The sequence below is a fragment of the Zootoca vivipara genome, chromosome 4 (genome assembly GCF_963506605.1).
Source record: "Zootoca vivipara chromosome 4, rZooViv1.1, whole genome shotgun sequence".
Taxonomy (NCBI): Eukaryota; Metazoa; Chordata; class Lepidosauria; order Squamata; family Lacertidae; genus Zootoca; species Zootoca vivipara.
In genome coordinates this window covers 25619750-25639350 of record NC_083279.1, presented here as the reverse complement: position 1 = coordinate 25639350, position 19601 = coordinate 25619750, and the positions used below count along the sequence as shown (strand labels likewise).

The 19601-nt window shown below is 44.6% G+C and overlaps 1 protein-coding gene across 2 annotated transcripts in view; it reads left to right on the top strand.

The window, feature by feature from the left end:
* The first annotated feature begins 366 nt into the window (after positions 1-366).
* The window catches only part of SH3RF3 (SH3 domain containing ring finger 3), a 205045-nt gene continuing 185810 nt past the window's right edge, over positions 367-19601 (top strand). Inside the window, exon 1 of one of the 2 annotated variants that reach the window (XM_060273399.1) lies at positions 367-2406. In XM_060273399.1, coding sequence (XP_060129382.1) covers positions 1726-2406 — 681 coding nt within the window. In that variant the 5' untranslated portion in view covers positions 367-1725. The remainder of the gene's footprint in view (positions 2407-19601) is intronic. The other variant, XM_035114298.2, reaches the window with a different exon arrangement.

The following is a 19601-nucleotide window of genomic DNA, read 5'->3' as shown; positions in this document are numbered from 1 at the left end:
GCATTCACTGGATCGTATGTATGTCACTGAAGATTGCAAGGATATGAAACATCACAGTCTGTTTAGCTGAAGCCAGCTAATTAGGTGGATATCAGCATTAATTTTTAATAAATAATACTGCAAGGATGGTTAGCAGTATCAGGCAGTTCGCTAAGGAATGGGAGGGGGGAGAAGGGAAATATTCTTCCATCAGCAACAACACCAAATGCTATTTACGCAGAGCTCCACCAGGGGGAGGCCCACTGAAAGGAATATGTTTTCCTTGTCCGATCTGAACAAACTTCTGCAAACTTCCCCATCTTCTCAAATTGCTTCAGGGGTACGTATTTCCGTTGCTCTGACGCTTGGCCTGAGACCGGGCTTGAAGAGGGGGGGGGAGCACCTCCTCCTCCTCCCCACACTCCGAATCACGATGACCGAGGGAACATGATGCAGTGGCGCAGCACTGTAGTAACTACTACACGAAGTTGGAATTTTACAGCTTGGCATCTGCCGGGCTTCCTCCGGATCGGATTCCTGAGAAACCTCCTGCGGGAGCTGAAGGCGTTTGAGAGCGGCTGCTGCCGGGACCCAGCAGAGAGCAGTAGTTGGCTTGCGCTGCGTCTTCCTAGACGAGAGACGTTTCTGGTGGTGCCGGAACCCCTTTGCGCCGCCGCCGCAGCAGACTTTTCTCCAGGAGCCGCTTAGCTGATTCACACCGCTCACAACCTCCTTCAATTAGCAGCAGAAGCAGCAGCATCCCTTGGGGGATAATAGCACCACCGGCCATCGGAGGAGGAGGAGAGGGCGGGGACTGAGCGGCTGCCCTGCTGCTGGCGAGTGTTACCAACAGGCCAGCTGCAGCAGCAGCAGGCGCCCAGGATCTCTCAACAATGCAGGGCAGGAAGCCCTCGGATCTCGGAGCAGCAGCCGGGGAACGCGCCCGCTGCTTTTGATCCTCACGTTCGAGTCGGATCCAACTCGGAACTCGTCTCCACGGCGATCGCGCTCGGAAACGAGAGGAGCTGGAAGTTGGCAGGGGATCCGGAGAAGGGGCTCTGCCGTGCGCGCGCGCGCGCGGGTTGGTGGGTGCCTCCCTCTGTTTCTTCCAAAGGCTGATCTTGCTCGCCTCCCCTTGCTGTCACTCGGGATATTTGGGCAAGAGGCGAGCCCGCGAGGAGTGATGGAGGCCGCCGCTGCCATCGGGTTGCGATGATGGGAGAGCGACGGAGGTCGAGCTCGGCTGCAAGGGAGACGGCGAGAAGGGGCAGCGGGACGGGGGCAGCGCACCAAGCCTTGAAGGAGCAGAGAGCAGCTTTTCTCCGGAGCCCTTGCGGGCCAGCACTTCGCCCTGAGGAGCAGAGCCCAGACAGCGCTTCTTCATCCGGCTTCTGATCCAGCCTGGAAGGGAGAGAAGCGGGAGCCCTGAAGGGAGCAGGTGCCCCTCGAGAAGGTGGGGGGAACAGGGAGCCCCCGTCGCCTGTAAATTGGGGGCGACAGAGGACGGAGGCGACGACTGCGAAGGAGCAGCGCGTGGCTCCCTGGAATTATTATCACTACCACCCTGCTTGGAGAGGGGTCAGAAAATAGGTCTCCCAGTCCCCGTCCTCTGGTCCTTCTGACAGCCCCCCCCCCTCCCCCCGGGCGGGCTGGGCTTTGGGCTCACTGCCGGCCCGCTTCTTCCTTCTCCTCAGCTGCCATGTGTTGTGGCTGCCGCCTGTCGCGCGGCCTCCGCTGCTGGTCTCCATGCTCCTAGGGGCGTCCTGGCTGTGCTCTTCCAAGGCCGCCGCCGCCGCCGCCGAGAAGCGGGCTGCCGAGGAGAGGCGGAGGCGGCGCGCTGCTGGAGGAGGTGGCGGTGGTGGCGGCGGCATTAACGGCGAGGGGCCACCATCCGCCGCCGCCGCCGCCGCCTCCGGAGGGACCATGGACGAGTCTTCGCTGCTGGACTTGCTGGAGTGCTCCGTGTGCCTGGAGCGCCTGGACACGACGGCCAAGGTGCTCCCGTGCCAGCACACTTTCTGCCGCCGCTGCCTCGAGAGCATCGTCAGCTCCCGCCACGAGCTGCGCTGCCCCGAGTGCCGCATCCTGGTGGGCTGCGGGGTCGACGAGCTGCCCGCCAATATCCTCCTCGTCCGCTTGCTGGACGGCATCCGGCAGAGACCCCGCGCCGCCGCCGCTGGCAACGGAGCCCCGGGGAGCCCCACAGCCCCGGGCAACGCGGCTGCTCCCAGTGCGGGCAACCCCGCAGCAGCAGCAGGAGGGGGAAACAACCCTGTTCCCGCCACTAACTCCGGCTGTCACCCCGTGGTGGCGGCGGCTACAGCAGCCTCCCCAGGCTCCCCTAGCAGTGCCGCCGCTGCAGCCGCAGCCTCAGCCGCCGCCAGCCTGAGAGAACTGGCCGCCGCTAGCCGGAGCGCCCTGCTGAAGGTAAGCCTTTCCTTTCCCTCTTCCCGCCTTTTTTGTTCTCTTAGGTCTCCGCCCCGCGCCAGCCAACAAGCTGCCTGTTCACACGTGGCTCATCCTTCCAGTTGTGCTTATACAGTATATACACAATGACTTTCAACTGGAGGGGGGCTCAAATATTTTATGGGGGACACGAAGGGACCCTGGCCCCTAGAAGTTGGCTCCTACGGCTTATATATATACAGCTCCTTAGTTCCACACCTTTCGTTCAGGACGACAACAACACAACAATGGCACTGCTGCCAGCAGTACATGTTGGGCTGCCCCCTTTGGCTTAGCTGGAAACCAAGGTCTAGTATGTTGGTTAGCTAGCACTCCTCTTGAACTTTGAACATCTGGGGATGAATGACTTTAAGAAGTGCCAGGGGAGTCAACTTGACTAAAATATTGGGGTGGGGCAGGAAAGCACCGCCCCTCATAATCGATCACATGATGCGGCACATGCACACCATTGAACTCTGAGGTGGGTGGCCCCCTCAAATATTTAATTGGAGGGCTGAAGGGACCCGGACCCCTAGAAGTTGGCTCCTCTGAGAAGTGCTAAGTTTTTGCAAAGGGCATTTGTGGCATGGCAGGCCTAGGTTGTAGGGGAAATATGATGTCCCGAAATTCCTTACCACTACTGTACTAGGCAAAAAGGGCAAGCGGATGCATTGAGAGACTCTGGCCACTTGAAGAAGCTAGCATGTTGCTCTTGGTCCTAATAAAGATACTGTTTGGCTGCCTTGTTGAATTTTGTGTGCAGCTGTTTCTTTTTAAGCAGGACCTACATTTCTTACGATATGGAGCTGCAGAGCCAAGACAAGCTGCACCTGACAAAATTCTTTTCTGCACAGTTATGATATATATATAGCAGCCTTGCCCTATCTTATATCTGTGCCACTTCATCCGACTTGTACGTTGCCTAGTTATGGATGCTTTGTTCAAATCGTGCATTAGTTACCAATGGCCTTTTTCAAATAGCAGAGGGCATGCCTGCAGGCTGCTCTGCCAGTGATATAGCAAAATAGCATTGTTATCAGAATTTGCATCACATACCCAGGCGGGTGCTCTTTCAAAATTTACTGCCTTTCTCCCATATTCCTTTTTCTTTTGCTCTAGTGCGTATGCAGTTCTGTGGACTAGCCCTGAGGGAACGTTGTGCCTTTGTTGCCATATGCTATACTGAGATATTCCTCAGGTTTCTATTAAGATGGGTGGCCAAAGCCCACATTAATTAGTATTTGTGTAGGAGTGGATGCTGCAAGAATGTGGCACCGTTTCCAGTGTGTTAACTTCAGAGGAGGCAAGCGCTCTCCTTAAGAATGATTAAAGGCAGGTGTTTGTCTTGTGCATCACTTGTCTCTCAAAATGAGGGTGGCCGAAACAAGTTCATGTTACTCTCCTGCTCTTTTAAAATAAAAATCAGGGTGCCGAAATTCAGGATGTTGAGTGATGGCTTTATACTTTGTCAATGGATGGACAAAACTGTACCTCTGTTGTAGAGCATGTGCTTTGCATCTAGAAGCTTCAGTCGCTGACCCCCCTGCTTGAAAGGATCAGGTAGCACAGTCTGCAGGCAATGCACAAAAAGATGGCAGGTACACACAGGGGAAGCCTTTTTTTCTGTCCAAGACCCTGGAGCACTCTGCCAATCAGAGTAGACAATACAGTACCGGGTGGGATAGACAAATGGTCTAGTCTTCAGCTTCCTATGTTGCTGTGAAGCAACAATACAACTGCGACATCATGTTCCAGACTCCGCACAGGTCGACTTAACTTTCTTCCTTCACCGAGTTGGGTTGCATGTTAACTTGCACAAACTGACATAACCATACCATACCACATTGTGTGGGACTGCCCTGGCTGTAGAATGCACCGACAATCACTGCAAATCGAAAGATGAAGAGTATTGGGTGTACATGGGTAGATGAAAAGAGCTGCTACTGAAGGAATACTTGAACATACTGGCTAAAAGTGCACATTTCGAAGAAGTTTGTTTTCCTATCTTGTTATGTGTGCATATATACATATGTACTGTATTTTTTTTTATCATCCACATTGCAAAAATAATATTGTAAAGAGCTTTTTTAAAAAATAATAATAATAATGAAAGTTTTGCAGAAAGCTCCGTGTGATGCTGTGCATACCATCCTTGCCTGACCAACCCATGCTTTGTTTGATGGAACAACTTGCCTGGTTTTTAAAGTCACTGCTTGGCTGCCATGATTGATGGTTGCATTTTAATTCCCTTGCTTGGGATAATGAGTGCATGAGCACAAAAGGTTCCATGGAACTGTTTGTTTAGCCTTTGGAATGACCTCACAGCTTTATCTTTGAAATTGATGCAGTTCTCAATCCTTGCAAGGTTCATTACACTGAAAGAAATCTGAACTAATCTGGTGTGTTTTTTTAAAAGCAGAAATCAGCAGGCGATAGTAATCTTCCTTACAGCTGCTTTAATACAGCTGGTTAGCAACCTTTCCTGAAAACTAGATGGATGTAGCATCTCTGTATGTATTAAGCAACACACAAATACAAAGATACAGTAACTTGACAGCAGAAGGCAATTATTTGCCAATTCATAGCCTTTATCTTGGCCAGTATTTCAAAATAGTTTCCCCCCCCCCTTCTGTATAATTTGTAGAAAATAAATAATGATTGCTCTTCTTAAAGATGGAATTAAGAAAGCTCATTCACTTATTTGACAGAAAAATGAACAGGAGTTGTAGGTGTTGCACTGTGACACTTAATTGAAGTCCAAGTCCAAATGGTTTTGACCCTTTATCTTCTTTGCCATTTGTTGACCTTGGAATTCCTACCATTCCCACCTGCCCTTAGGAGTATTTGGGTGTAGAAACAGTTAAAAAGGTGAGAAGAAGGCGGTTAGCCACTGGAGGGTTTTATATCACATCCAATCAGCATTTGTTATGGATGTTTAAGTTGGGAGTCTCAGAGCAGGAAGCTGTACGAAATGCCCTTCATGCTGCCCTGTAGTTCAATGCATCTAGGAAAAGCAAGGAAATGACTCCTAACTACAAGACAAACTTTCTAAACTAGCACAGTGCATTACTGGGAATATTGGGAATATTTGCTAGCCATCTGCTGTACAGATGACAGCTATAGGCAAGCCTTTTCTTTTCTTTTGCATTTTGCTTCTTTCAGGTTGGGGGTTGGGCTCATGCACTTCTGTCATTCTTTGTTCGTCTTAGAGCTTAGAGCAAAATCATATATTTATCATTGATGTAGTTAAGAAAATCCTGATTCTTATCACTGAGATTTGCAGTTGATGAATAAAAATAGTTTTGCGTTTCTTAACGATTTGTCGTTTTGCTTGGACTACTAATATTGCAGGTTTTTTAAAAAGAACATCAAAACATTCAAATATTCTTTTTTATCTTTTGACAAATCTTTGTACAGTACTTGCTGAAGCAATAACTTTCCATACTTAGCCAAGACCACCATAACAGGCCTTCCTTTCTACCTGATAATGTGTGTATTTGCTTCAACATTTTCTAAGTACCTTGAAATGTTTGATGGACTTGTTTAGCATTCATCTGATGAAATACGTTAAAAGAAGCAGAAGCATCCCTGGACTTTTATTTGCACTTTTATTATTTATTTTCATTAAAGGAATCACTGGGAAATGGAGACGTGTGCTTGGAAGATGTGTAATACATTAAGTTGTTAGATCTGCAAGAAGAGCATTCTTACATTGCTAACTTTCTGTCCATTGTGCCTTGCACCTCTCCCACCCCCACCCCACCATATTGCTCTACTTTACTGAACATTCAGATATTTCTTTGATCTTTGTGTGGGAGATGAAAGACTTCCTTCATCATATACCTACAGTGCCGTGCAAAGGTGCGTGCTGCTATTCCTATGTGTTGTTTTAGCAGTTCTTTGAACCCCAGCATTTATTCTTATTTCAGCTTTCATCTCACTTCAGCCATGAACTCACAAAATGGCGTTAAGCAAGCCAATATCTCTCAGGCTCAGTTTCCCATCTGCAGTATATGGGGGCTGACCTACCTATAAGACTCTTACAAGGATCATTGAGAGGACAGGTATGAACAGGTCTGTTTCTCCTTCTCCCAAAACAATATGGCGACCCATGAAACAAAATGCAGCCTGGCAAATATGCAGTAGCCCCTCTCCTTTTTTTGTAATCACAAGAACAGAAAAGTGATCAAAATGTATGGTGAGCTATATGTAAGTGATGAGAGGTTTCATCTTAGTTGGCCACAAATTCCAGAGGCCTCTCGTAAGAGGATGTGATAGCAAACCTGCATATTCTACTGCTTTTGGTGCCAGGGTGCTAATATTTAGGAATACCAGCTTACTACATGTTCTTAAGATGGGGGCTCTACATGCTTGTGGGCAGATTGATATAATGTTAATTAATATCAGATTCAAGTGCAGTCCCACAGGGCAAACTTTTCATTTCTCCGCTTTATCGTGATTTGACAGGTAATTTCTAGAGTTGCTCTGGCTGTGGCTGACTTTCCAACAGATCATGCTAGACAAGATGTTTTGAGTTGTAAAGGAAGAGTTCCAAGAGTGTGCAGGTGAGATGAATCTAAGAGGCTCTGGTAAATCTTGTGAGACTTATCCCACAATCCATTTAGTCCATTGATCAGTACTGTCAATTTCAGTCACGATAGAGAAGCCTATGTGATGATTCCTGTGTGCTATTTAGATCAAGGCACAAGAGAAGTGGAAGGCTGCTTATAGGGGGAGTGTCTCTATTTAGTCATTTTAATTTTTTTTTAAAGTTCATTTTAACGTTATCTGGTACATGTTATCCAGGGATTGCTGGCAGACTAAGAGTATTCAGCTCCCAACCAGGTTGCAGCTGATTTTGTATGTGTGAGACTGATATATTTATTGTTCATTGTTTGTTTACACCATAAATGTGTACTGTACTCCGCAGAATAACAATAAGAAGAAAGGGGCTCAATAATTTTACATTTGCAGCACCTTAGAGAGTGACTATAATCAAAAAACAATTTCATATTTTCTTTTATCTTACCCCCCCTTTCCATTGAGTAATTGTTTCTCTCCTGCTGCTGCACCCTACCCTTCTATCTATCAAATCATAACCACAATATTATAATCTAATTACTTCTGTTGTGCCACTTCCATTTTTAAAAATTCCATTACTGAATAGGTAATATTTTTGTTCATATAATCTTTTCCTTCTCACGCATGCAGTAGCCCAGGCATCCCCAAACTTCGGCCCTCCAGATGTTTTGGACTACAATTCCCATCTTCCCTGACTACTAGTCCTGTTAGCTAGCGATCATGGGAGTTGTAGGCCAAAACATCTGGAGGGCCGCAGTTTGGGGATGCCTGCAGTAACCCCTTAGGACTGCCTTCATGCCATCCCATAACGTGTGTGTGTGTGTGTGTGTGTGTGTCACTATCATTCTTTCTAAAATAGTATTGTAGTGATTTCTGAAGGAGTTCCTGGAATACCACGTCAGTTTTGTAAGTTTGCTTTTTGGACCATGTACTCCCCAGAGGTGTAATTTGTGGGGCGTTGAATTGCCTTTTTGAAACCACTTGAAGTGTTAATTATCCCATGGTGATTGGAGATATAGTCGTACCTTGGATCCCGAACACCTTGCAAGTCGAAGGTTTTGGCCCCCAAACGCTGCAAACCCGGAAGTGATTATTCCGGTTTGCAAGTGTTCTTTGGAACATCTGATGGGGCTTCTGTGACTTCCGATTGGAAACCACACTTCGGTTTCCGAACGTTTTGGAAGTCGAACAGACTTTCAAAACAGATTCTGTTTGACTTCCAAGGTACGACTGTACGTACTGTACTTATGCTGCCATTTAGCTCCTCGGCTAGCTATGCCCCTCCCCCAATAGATTCCATTGCCTGTTGCAAAGTGCCTATAGCTAGTTTCAGCTGGTGTATCATAGGGATAGCTTGGTCATTATTGGTCTTGAAGACAGAGGTCAGAACCTTTTTATTTTTTCAAAACACTAGCATTTCCCTGGTCTCTTGACCCGAGTCTCCTGCTTATGTATATTTAAAAAAATTAATGGGATTTTTAAAACTGTGTGTTGTAATAAATTTGTGCATTTGGTTTTTATATTCTGTAAACTACTTAGAGGTCTGTTTGGCATTTAGCCATATAGAAATTTAATAATATAATAACAATAACGATGAAAGGAATAATGATGGTTGCAGATGGGAAAGACAGTTCACATTCTTCCACTGCTATGACTGCCTTTTACATTTTCTGTCTTTTGGCGCTGTAACACATTTGTTATCATGGACCTCAACAATGCTAACCCTTGGAAGAGAAGCTATTGCTTTCCCTTCTCTCTGCTGAAATATGATAAGGTTTCCAGAAGAAGCTGGGAGCAACTGCGGCAGCAGAAGCAGCTGTAGCAGGAGCAATTGGTTCCAAAGGGAGCATGCCATGGAGCAAGGATTATCCCCAGAACTGGTGACTTTTCCAAGTTTGACTGGGAATGGGTCTGCAGTTGCCAAGGTGGTTTAGAAGATTTACAAGCCAATGCTGGCAATAAATTATTGTGATCATTTTCTCTCTCTGTAGATAGCTGATATGGCTTTGCTCATGTTCTACCTTCTGTGAAGAAAATTATGGGCTATGAAATGGACAAGAAGCAACTAGCTGGAAAATACTTCTGCATCATTATGCAGAAAGAACAATGGTGGCAGCCTTAGGCAACACTATTCTGTGTTTAGGTTTATAGTGGAGAGGTTGTTGATAATTCAGGAGGAAGCTGGGTTGGTAGATATCAGTTTGGCATCAAAGTTGTTGTTTGAATGGGGGAGGTTTGATGTGATAATGTTCTCAGCAATTTGTCTAAAGCTTTCCCTGTTGATAACGACCTGGACCTATATAATAAGTAGCCAAATATTTTGTTTTTATAAACACATTTCTCTGCCTATCTGCTTGCTCTTTATTATAGTTGAAACTCTTTAACTGCTGGCCTTCCCCCTGCCGATTGGAACATGCAGATAAAAGAGCAATAATAATAATATGTATCTTAGTAATGTGACTTGGGAGGAAAAACACATAAGCCAACTGCAGAATAATATCGTGTGTTAAATTGTTTGTAAAAATCATTCATGCACTTCTGCAAAGTCACTAAAATATCAGACAAAACAATCTCTTAAACTGACTAGCCAACAGACTTCTGTTCTGCTAATTTTGGTGGGAAGATTGTATCTTCTTTGGCAATCACTTGTAGCCGAGTAAGGTTGGTAGTACAATAGCTTTGTAAACAAGCATTTTTGTTTCCCTGTGAATGTCCCGGTCCTCAAACACTCTGCACTTCAATCGGGAGAAAGCTGCACTCGCAGAGCTCAGGCGATGCTGGATTTCGGCATCAATGCTGGCCCTTGTGGAAAGATAACTGCCTAGGTAGGAGAAGTGATCAGGGGTGGCTAACATGTGGCTCTTCAGATATTGCTAGACTATAGCTCCAGAATCTCTGCCAATTTGTCATGCTGATTTAGGATGAAAAGAGGGGAGTCCTGCCACAGTCAGATGATTCTGTAAAATATGGTCTGAAGAATCAGGAATAAGCAACATTTGAGCCTTGGTCTCATGTGTTCCGTCCCTCCTCAGCTTCCTTAATGTGTGATGGAGGAGATCAGAAGCTTCCACTTCCTTAATGTGTGATGGAGGAAATTAGAAGCTTCCACTTCCAGCAAACCATATTTTAGCTTGAAATCCTGGTTTGGGGGACACTCTATGGTTTGTGCAAACTATAGTTTGTAGCATTGGGATGAAATGGCAGAAATAGAAGCTTCTAATCTCCTTTACTGATGCGCAGGGAAATAAAATGAAAGGGTGCATGAGTCCAGTCTTTCTGCTACTGTTCCCAGCCTGCATGTGGTTTGGAGGATCATCTGAACTGGGCCTTATTTTAATAGCTTTGCTGGTATATTTACATGGAGGTATACAGTATTTAGTTCTGAGTGAATATTATATTACAGCCACAGACCAATGAAAGTTAATACAAACAGAATAAATTGCATAATAAGATTATGGTTGGATATAACCCCTCAGCTTATTTTGACATACAGTAGTTTGCTGCCCAATCTTTTTGAGGTAATGCACCAATTAATAACAAACTGCAAAGATGGATCATTATTGACATTCACTACATTAGGATTAATCCACAGGTGAATAGTGCAATTCTTCTGGATTCCAGAACCAAGTTCTGATGCTGTTTCAGCATTAGCTACCAACATTGAATCTTTGTGGTCAAAGACACATAAAGGTTTCTAGTAATATAATTCAAGAATTCTTTCTTGTGTATAGCAGATGTAATCAAAGTAGCTTGAAAGCAGAAAATGACCATGAGGTGAATTTTGAGGTGAAAGCTTGAATTTTGGTGCCACTGTCAACCTGCTTAAATGCTTTGCAAGTATGACATCAGCAGGATAAAAAATGTAAGGCAGCATTGATGAGACTTTGGAAAGAAAAGTCCCTTCTGGGTGTATTGTTGATATACATCAACATTTACACACACACCCTCTCCATTCAGGTTGCTCAAAATGCCTTATAGGTGCCCCCTACCCCCGGTGATTTTAGTATGTTATCTCTTCTGGAAATACCTATACAGTGGTGCCTCGGTTTAAGAACAGTCCGGTTTAAGAACGATTTGGTTTACAAACTCCGCAAAACCGGAAACAGTGTCTTGGTTTGAGAACTTTACCTCGGTCTAAGAACGGAATCCGAATAGTGGGAGGGCACCAGCGGCAGGAGGCCTCATTAGGGAACGTGTGCCTCGGTTTAAGAACAGTTTTGGTTTAAGAACAGACTTCCAGAACGGATTAAGTTGGTAAAACGAGGTACCACTGTATTGAAAAATGGTCTCTTTATGTGGAAATAAAGCAAATATGGTTCTTAGGTGGTCTCTCTTCTAGGCAATTTAGAGTGCCAGAACTTCTTAGCATTTTAAGCCTGTCTTCTGGTGTGTGTGTGTGTGTGTGTGTGAGAGAGAGAGAGAGAGAGAGAGAGAGAGTCTAATTAATGGTTTCGTAGCCATTTGCAACTGCAATGTGTGAAATCCATATGAATTTCAAAACACATTGGCAACTCCACAATTTAGCACATTTAACCAGAGCTTTGTGTGATTTAGCATGCTTTATTATCTTCTGCTGGAATCAATGGAATATATTTTTAAAAATGTTTAATTTTGCCAGGATTTTCTTGTTATCTCAAAATTAACCTATTTTGTGTGGAGGGAGTAGGAAGAGGGAGAAACCAAGAGTATACCTGCTTTGTTTTGTCCTCCCATCCCACCCCCATCTCTCTTCCTAGTTAGTTGAATGAATTTGATCTTTATCATATTCATTTTCCCCTTGATGTATAAGCTTCAAAACTGAGATAAGATTGAGATGTAAGATTGAATAAATGCTTGCCTGCTGCCTTCATTACATATATTTAGGCGGCAGGTAGAAATGTTTCTTTTCAACCAAGTCTTCAGCTAATTAAACAATCTATGGCCTTTTAAATGTGTTGGGGGATTTATATATTCCCGGTGATTTTTGACTGAAGGGCGGTATTAATAATAATAATAATAATAATAATAAATAATTATTTTATTTTATTATTATTATTGGTTCTGCTGTCAAAGCATCCGCAATAAGAATATAAATAGGATTATTATTTTTAAGATTAGGACTCCATTTCTCAATTTGAAGGTGATTTCAAACCCGAGCCATTTGGTTTTTGCGAGCCCTTTGTGGAGCCATATGCGGATACAGCACTGAGGGCCCGATTGGCATCACCTATGCCAAACATAGGGACCCAGGTGGCGCTATGGTTAAACCACTGAGCCTAGGGCTTGCTGATCAGAAGGTCGGCGGTTCGAATCCCTGTGACAGGGTGAGCTCCCGTTGCTCGGTCCCAGCTCCTGCCAACCTAGCAGTTCGAAAGCATGTCAAAATGCAAGTACAGTGGAACCTCGGTTTATGAACAGCTCGGTTTATGAATTTTCGGTTTATGAACACCGTGGACCAATCTGGAATGGATTAATTCATTTTCCATTACTTTCAATGGGAAAGTTTGCTTCAGTTTATGAACGCTTCAGTTTATGAACAGACTTCCGGAACCAATTACACCCATGCTTCAGTTTATGAACGCTTCAGTTTAAGTACTCCGCGGACCCGTCTGGAACGGATTAATCCACTTTCCATTACTTTCAATGGGAAAGTTCACTTCAGTTTATGAATGCTTCAGTTTAAGTACTCTGCGGACCGTCTGGAACGGATTAATCCACTTTTCATTACTTTCAATGGAAAAGTTCACTTCAGTTTATGAACGCTTCAGTTTATGAACAGACTTCCGGAACCAATTGTGTTCATAAACCGAGGTACCACTGTAGATAAATAGGAACCGCTACAGCAGGAAGGTAAACGGCGTTTTCATGTGCTGCTCTGGTTTTCCAGAAGCCGCTTTGTCATGCTGGTCACATGACCTGGAAGTTGTACGCCTGCTCCCTCGGCCAATAATGCGAGATGAGCGCGCAACCAAGTTTCCCAGAGGGAGGTGGAGAAGCAGGGTTGGAGGAAGGAGGAGGTGTGCCCGAGGGGGATAATGAGGAGAGAGCTGTTGAAGTCAGTGTAGACTGGAACGAACAGGGAGGGATATAGAGCCAGGGAGTTCACAGGAGCAACAAGGGTTAATTTCCAGTTCAGAATTGGGGGGGGGAGGTTTAAGCCCGCTCTCCCTTGTAGAGAAGAGGAGGGGCGAAAGACTGAGTGGGCGAATTTGCCATTTTCTGGGCTGCTGGAAGGGTAAACACAGACCTCAGCAGAGATCTGAACTGAGTGGCTCTGATGAATGATCATTAGGTGCTAATGACCCATTGTAAATACTGTAAATAAATAGACTATTAAAAACCAGAAGACTCTCATGGTGATTGTGTGAAGAGAGGAAGCCCGTCAGCCCTGACACATTGCTTCATCTATATAGGTTTCACTAATACACACTAGGTCAGTGTTTCTCAACCAGTGTGCCTCCAGATGTTTTGGGACTACAACTCCCATCATCCCTAGCTAGCAAGACCAGTGGTCAGGAATGATGGGAGTTGTAGTCCCAAAACATCTGGAGGCACACTGGTTGAGAAACACTGCACTAGGTCAACCCTTTCATCCTGGTTGAATCATTTTCCTTATTTATATTTAATTCTATAAAATTATCCAACACTAGTTTGCTGGGTAAAATGTAAATATTTGCTGCTATAAAATAGCACCAGGCCAGGTCTGCAGCTTGTTAAACTTAGGTTCGAGAAGGATTTGACTTCATAGAAGTCAGTTTATTACAGCTTTGTTGCATTGTGGATTGTGTTGTAACTCTGTTAAGGATTAGACGGCTTTGTTCATGAAAGATGGATAAAAAACTTTGTTCCATTTACTCTGCTATCTGTAAATATAAAGAAGGGGATAAAGTGATACACCAAAACCAGTTAAGGTGTTTCTGGGCAAAATTAAACTGTGAATGATGTACAATACAACCCTCTGCATGTCTACACAGAAATAAGTTTGACTTGGGTGGGACTTGCTGCCACTGTACATCACTGAAATGTTAGCGAGTTTAGCTATGATTGCCTTAGAAATATAATTTCATACAAAACCCATGCTAGCGTTGGTGGCTGCTGTCCGTTGGGTCAGGTGGTGCAGAATTCAGGGAGAACAACAGCAGGTTCGACCAGGGCCAATGACAGAGGGGCGCGGGTGGCGCTGTGGTCTAAACCATTGAGCCTCTTGGACTTGCCGATCAGAAGGTTGGCGGTTCGGATCCTCGTGACGGAGTGAGCTCCCATTGCTCTTCCCTAGCTCCTGCCAACCTAGCAGTTTGAAAGCATGCAAGTACAAGTAGATAAATAGGTACCGCTGTGCTGGGAAGGTAAACGGCATTTCTGTGCGCTCTGGCTTCCATCACGGTGTTCCATTGCGCCAGAAGTGGTTTAGCCATACTGGCCACATGACCCGGAAAGCTGTTTGTGGACAAACGCCAGCTCCCTCGGCCTGAAAGCGAGATGAGCGCCGCAACCCCATAGCCACCTTTGACTGGACTTAACCGTCCAGGGGTCCTTTACCTTGTTACCTAATGACATGTGAAGTCAAATCATTATAGTTTTGTAAGTAGGGAGACAGCCAGATGGGGGTTGTCTGAGGGCAGACCTCATTTGCTCTTATGAACCAGTCTCCACTAACTATGGTATTTTACTTTATTGATTTCCCACAAAAATTACAATAAATTATCTTCATTTCCCACACCCACCTGGTTTGTCCACTTCTCCCATGGATTCTGGCCCACATTGTTTTGGGCAGGAAGCATAAGGAGGAAGTTCCTGCCAAGTCAAAATAGCATATGTTCCAGATTTCTCCTCCACACTAAGTTTTGATCAGCTAAATATTTATAATTCCAAGCAATTGTTGACATACGTTTCCCCCCTTATTTAAGAAGAACACATTTGTTTAAAAAGTAGAAGTATAAAATACAAACATAAACCTCTAATGGCAATAAATATACCTCTTTCGCTAGCACCAGCTTGCCCCAGAATTCCAGTGTAAGGGCCGGTACTATTTTGTCGTTGCTGGCAAATTCAGTACCGCACTAACATTCTGTGCGGGCATGTCAGGAATTGTTCCTGAACCCCTCAGTCTTGGAAGGCAAGACTGAGCTCTCTGCTCCATTTGGCTTCAAGTCTCTAAGCAGCCCCTGGTAAATGCAAGCAGGGAGATATTGCTAGCAAGATTGTCATATCTCCTTTTCAGAGTGCTCTGGTTGTTCCTTACCAAAACTGCTTCTTGCTCTGTCCTGACCTTCCCTGAATTTATATCCGTTCTAAATTCTGCCATACTGTTTGCTTGTTCCCTGCCCATTTGTCTTTCACCTTTCCTTATCTTTCTCAGTACATACTGCTTCAGACCCCAGCAAATGTGAATTACAGCAGGCGATATTTATAACCCGGCTTTCTTTCTTGACAGCACAATCCACTGCACAGCATCTGTCGGTTCATTTGTATTTGGGTTTCCTTGAGACTCCTATACGTGCTTCATTTAAATGAATTGCAGTTGCATAGCAGTACTTAACAGTTGAGAATTGTTTTTAAAGGTGGCATTGGAGGCTGATTAGCATTCCAGTATCTATGAATTCATATATCAGGTGGTATAAATGGGTGTCATCTAATAAGTTCAATATAGGAGTTCTGTGTTGCCAGAACTATGCAAATTAAATTTTTATATAAGCAACCTGAATTGTGTGTGGAGACCTTTTAACCCTCCCCAAGAAATAAATTCAGACAAGACTCAAATTTTGGTTGGGTTTTTGGCAGAATTTAGACCACAACTTTATTGATTGCAATCAAGTGAGTGGTTGCATAGGCTCTGGTTCGACTAGCTCTCTGTACCCTTGCAGGCAGCGCTGACTCTGGGCACCAGCCAAAGACAGCCTAGGGTGAACACCTGGGACAGTGGCAAGCAGGAGTCCTGCTAGGCCTCCACCCAGATGAGTCATGGACTCAGGCTCTGGGCAAAACCCCTCACAGGGAAGACCAACCATGAGTCCGTGGATTCCTTTTAAAGGAATACCCAACACATAGGGATGGCTAGGCATCCTGCCACCCCTATCCACCTGAACCAGAGCCTATCCGCAACCTTACAAGTTGTGGCGATTTCCTACGTGGCAGGCAAAACCCAAGTGGCACCAGCCAATCAGCCAAGTGGGGAAAATTCCTGACAGGCGACACACGACGGCATAGCAAGGTCAAGCACAAGCCCTAAAATTAGGGTGAGGTGGGCGGGTGTTCCGATGCACAGAGCCCAAAAGACAAAGCTCAGGGACATGTGCATTGGCTTAAATAGGGTCCCTCAATCGCTTTGACTCACGTCCCTCTGGCCCAATTGCACCCAGGATCGAGGGACCACCAATAGGGTGTTGTGGCTATCCAAATGTGCCCACCCACAACACAGGGTCTGGTTGCCAGGTCGCACCACAACACGTGCCCTCTTGTTAGGGAGGTCCTGATTTATAGAAAAGTGCTAAATTAAATGATTAAAACTGTAATTGCATGGTTACCCAGAAATAAGTCCACTTGGACTCAGTAGGATTTACTTCTGAATAGATGGAGTTAGGATCACACTGTAAACTTGCAACCATATATACACTTACTTGAGAGGAAGACCCGTTGAATACAGTGGGACTTCATTCCAAATGAACATTTGTAGGATTGTGCTGGGAGTTTCATTTTTGTCTCCATTGTTTCTTTTATTGTACATATTTATCACAAGGGTTTACATGGGCTTGCTTATCCTTGGCTGTAGCATCAAGTGATTCTTAGGATATGTAAAAGAACATCACAGGTTAATTACCAGAGAAAAGGTATCATCTAATGTAAATTCGAACATTTTTTTCAAAAGTGGTTCACACATTTAGCTATTCAATAATATTGGATGGGAAAACCACAAATGCAATTTCAATATGGTCCTGTTCTGTGCTTCCCTTTATTTTTCTGTGTGTGGGGGAACGGACATTTCTCCTGAAAATCTGCTTTGAAGCCAGTTGGATTTGTGGTTGGGTATAATTGTAACTTTGGCTTGATAAGGGTCAGGAGTGGAGTAATTCAATAGGTGAGATAGTCTCTCATTGAACTTGTCAGGCTTCAGCAAAGATAAGAGTCATTCTTGAATTGGTATTGTAGGGAAGAATAACACAAACAACAAAAAGGTCAGAAAGCTGAGCTTCGTTTAGAAGCAGAGCATGCATAGCAGCTTATGGGCTCACATATGGTTCGTCTCTGCTTTTCCTATCTATAGTTTTATAACTCTTGTTTCTCTTACACTAAGGATTTTTCTTGAAATATACAGTGACACCAGGCTGTAAAAGAGCATAGAAACAAGAACAAGACTGTCTGTAGGCATTTTTAAGGCTAAGCATGGCTTGATTTTTGTTTGTTCGCAGTGCAGAGATAACACAATGAAAGCTCATTTTCAAAATCAGATTAGCAGACCTATTGTGAATCTTGATTACAGCTCTACCCGAGGGCTCCCATTGTGCAACGAAAATAGAATATATTTGGGGAAGATATGCCTCCTCTTTTCTCAGCCTTTCTTCTTAAGTGTTCTGCATGGGAGCACAAAGTCACCCTGTTATCAGTTTCCAAAAGCGCTTGCTAAAATTGCACATCCACGCATATCACTAATGCGTTAAAAACATGTTTCTTAATATTTCCTCCAGTTCTGTTCTTAAGAAAGCTAACCTAACACTTTGAATTGATCAAAGTATTAAGCATAAGAGGCGAGGGGGGGGGTCTTTTTAATATAATGAGTATGTAACCAAGGACATTCTTATATCCTGTGCAGTGGAAGAAGCACAGTTCGAATGTGGGGCAGCCTTATATGCCGGTCTGTGTGCAGATAAACTGCAGGGTGTGCCCACACAGAATTCGGCTGCCTGAGATTCCATTGAAAAACAGCAGGTTTTTAAAGCACGTATAGCTGCGTACGTGGATCATGCCTGCTGAAGCAGCCAGAGCAGCGTTTCTCAACCGCTGTTCCGCGGCACACGAGAAGGGCGATTTGCATTGTCACGTGCCTGGCGGCCGCCAATAACCTACACTGACCCACCGGAAAGGAAGCCGGCCGGGTCACGACGCGGGGCGAGCGCAGCTCTCAACAGCCACCACCACGGGAGGGTGGTTTTAGACAAACTTAAAGAAGCTGGCTGGATGAGCTCAACCTGAAACTTGCTGAGCAAAGGATTGTGCTGGCAGAGAAATCAGCGGCTTGTGAAGCCTTATTACAGGAGATTGCAACCAACACAGCAATTGGCAAGTGTTTCTTACAGTCATAATTATATAGTCAATATAGGGCGGCACAGAGTTAAATTTTTTAATGGTGGTGTGCCTCGTGATTTTTTTCATGGAACAAGTGTGCCTTGGCCCAAAAAAGGTTGAGAAACACTGAGCTAGAGAACTTGCTGAGTAAGATTTCCAGTGGACAGAGGTGAGGCATCGTGTGTGTGTGTGTGTGTGTGTGTGTGTGTGTGTGTGTGACTAGCAAAACAAGAATAGCATTTGTTAAACAGAGGAACTGAGGAGAAAATGAGCAACAATATCAGGGGTCAGCAAACTTTTTCAGTAGGGGGCCGGTCCACTGTCCCTCAAACCTTGTGGGGGGCCGAACTATATTTTTTTGGGGGGGGGGGAATGAATGAATTCCTATGCCCCACAAATAACCCAGAGATGCATTTTAAATAAAAGGACAAATTCCACTCATATAAAAACACCAGGCAGGCCCCACAAATAACCCAGAGATGCATTTTAAATAAAAGGACATATTCTACTCATGTAAAAACATGCTGATTCCTGGACCACCCGCGGGCCGGATTTAGAAGGCGATTGGGCCGCATCCAGGCCCCGGGCCTTAGTTTGGGGACCCCTGAACAATATCATCAATTTTGCACACAGTTACCTAGGAGCAAGCCCCATTGAACTCAGTGGGAATGACCTCTGATTAGATATACAGTACATAAGATTCTGCTGTAAGAGAACTCCTGATACAACCTTAATTCCATTCTGAGCAATAAATAAAAAGAGAACTACACTAGTGGAGAAATTCTGATGGGCAAAGCTTTTTCCCCCCATTTACATCATACTTTCAATATTGATCCAATATGTGAGTGCAAACTTTGCTCCTTTGTCCATCCAAATAACTGCCTTTATGGGAATTTTCCTCAGTATGGAAAATTTCGCTCTGTCTTGTGCCCTTTCTTCACATGGTCTACACATAGTAAATTTCAGGTTTACTGTTCTGTTGTCACCAAGCTTAGAACAGGCATAAAGAGGCAGAGAGCAGCATGGATAATAGTTGCATGGTTTAATTGTGTATTGATTGCTTTCTAGAATATTCATGAGATGTTGGTAAGATATGACAGTCATTGCTATATACAAGTTTGTTTTTCATGTCGGCAGTTGTTTGCCAAGCAGATGCTCAGCCTCAAAGTTTACTTTGCATTGGATAGGCGAAGCCTGTCTCAAATTTGCCTTACTTCTGCTTTGTTATTTGCTATTTGCTGAATAATATTGATACATATTTCTGTTGAATGTTACATGCAGTGTCTGCAGAATGGAGACACTCCCAAGCAGTCCTTAGTTTTTTCTAGTGAAAAGAT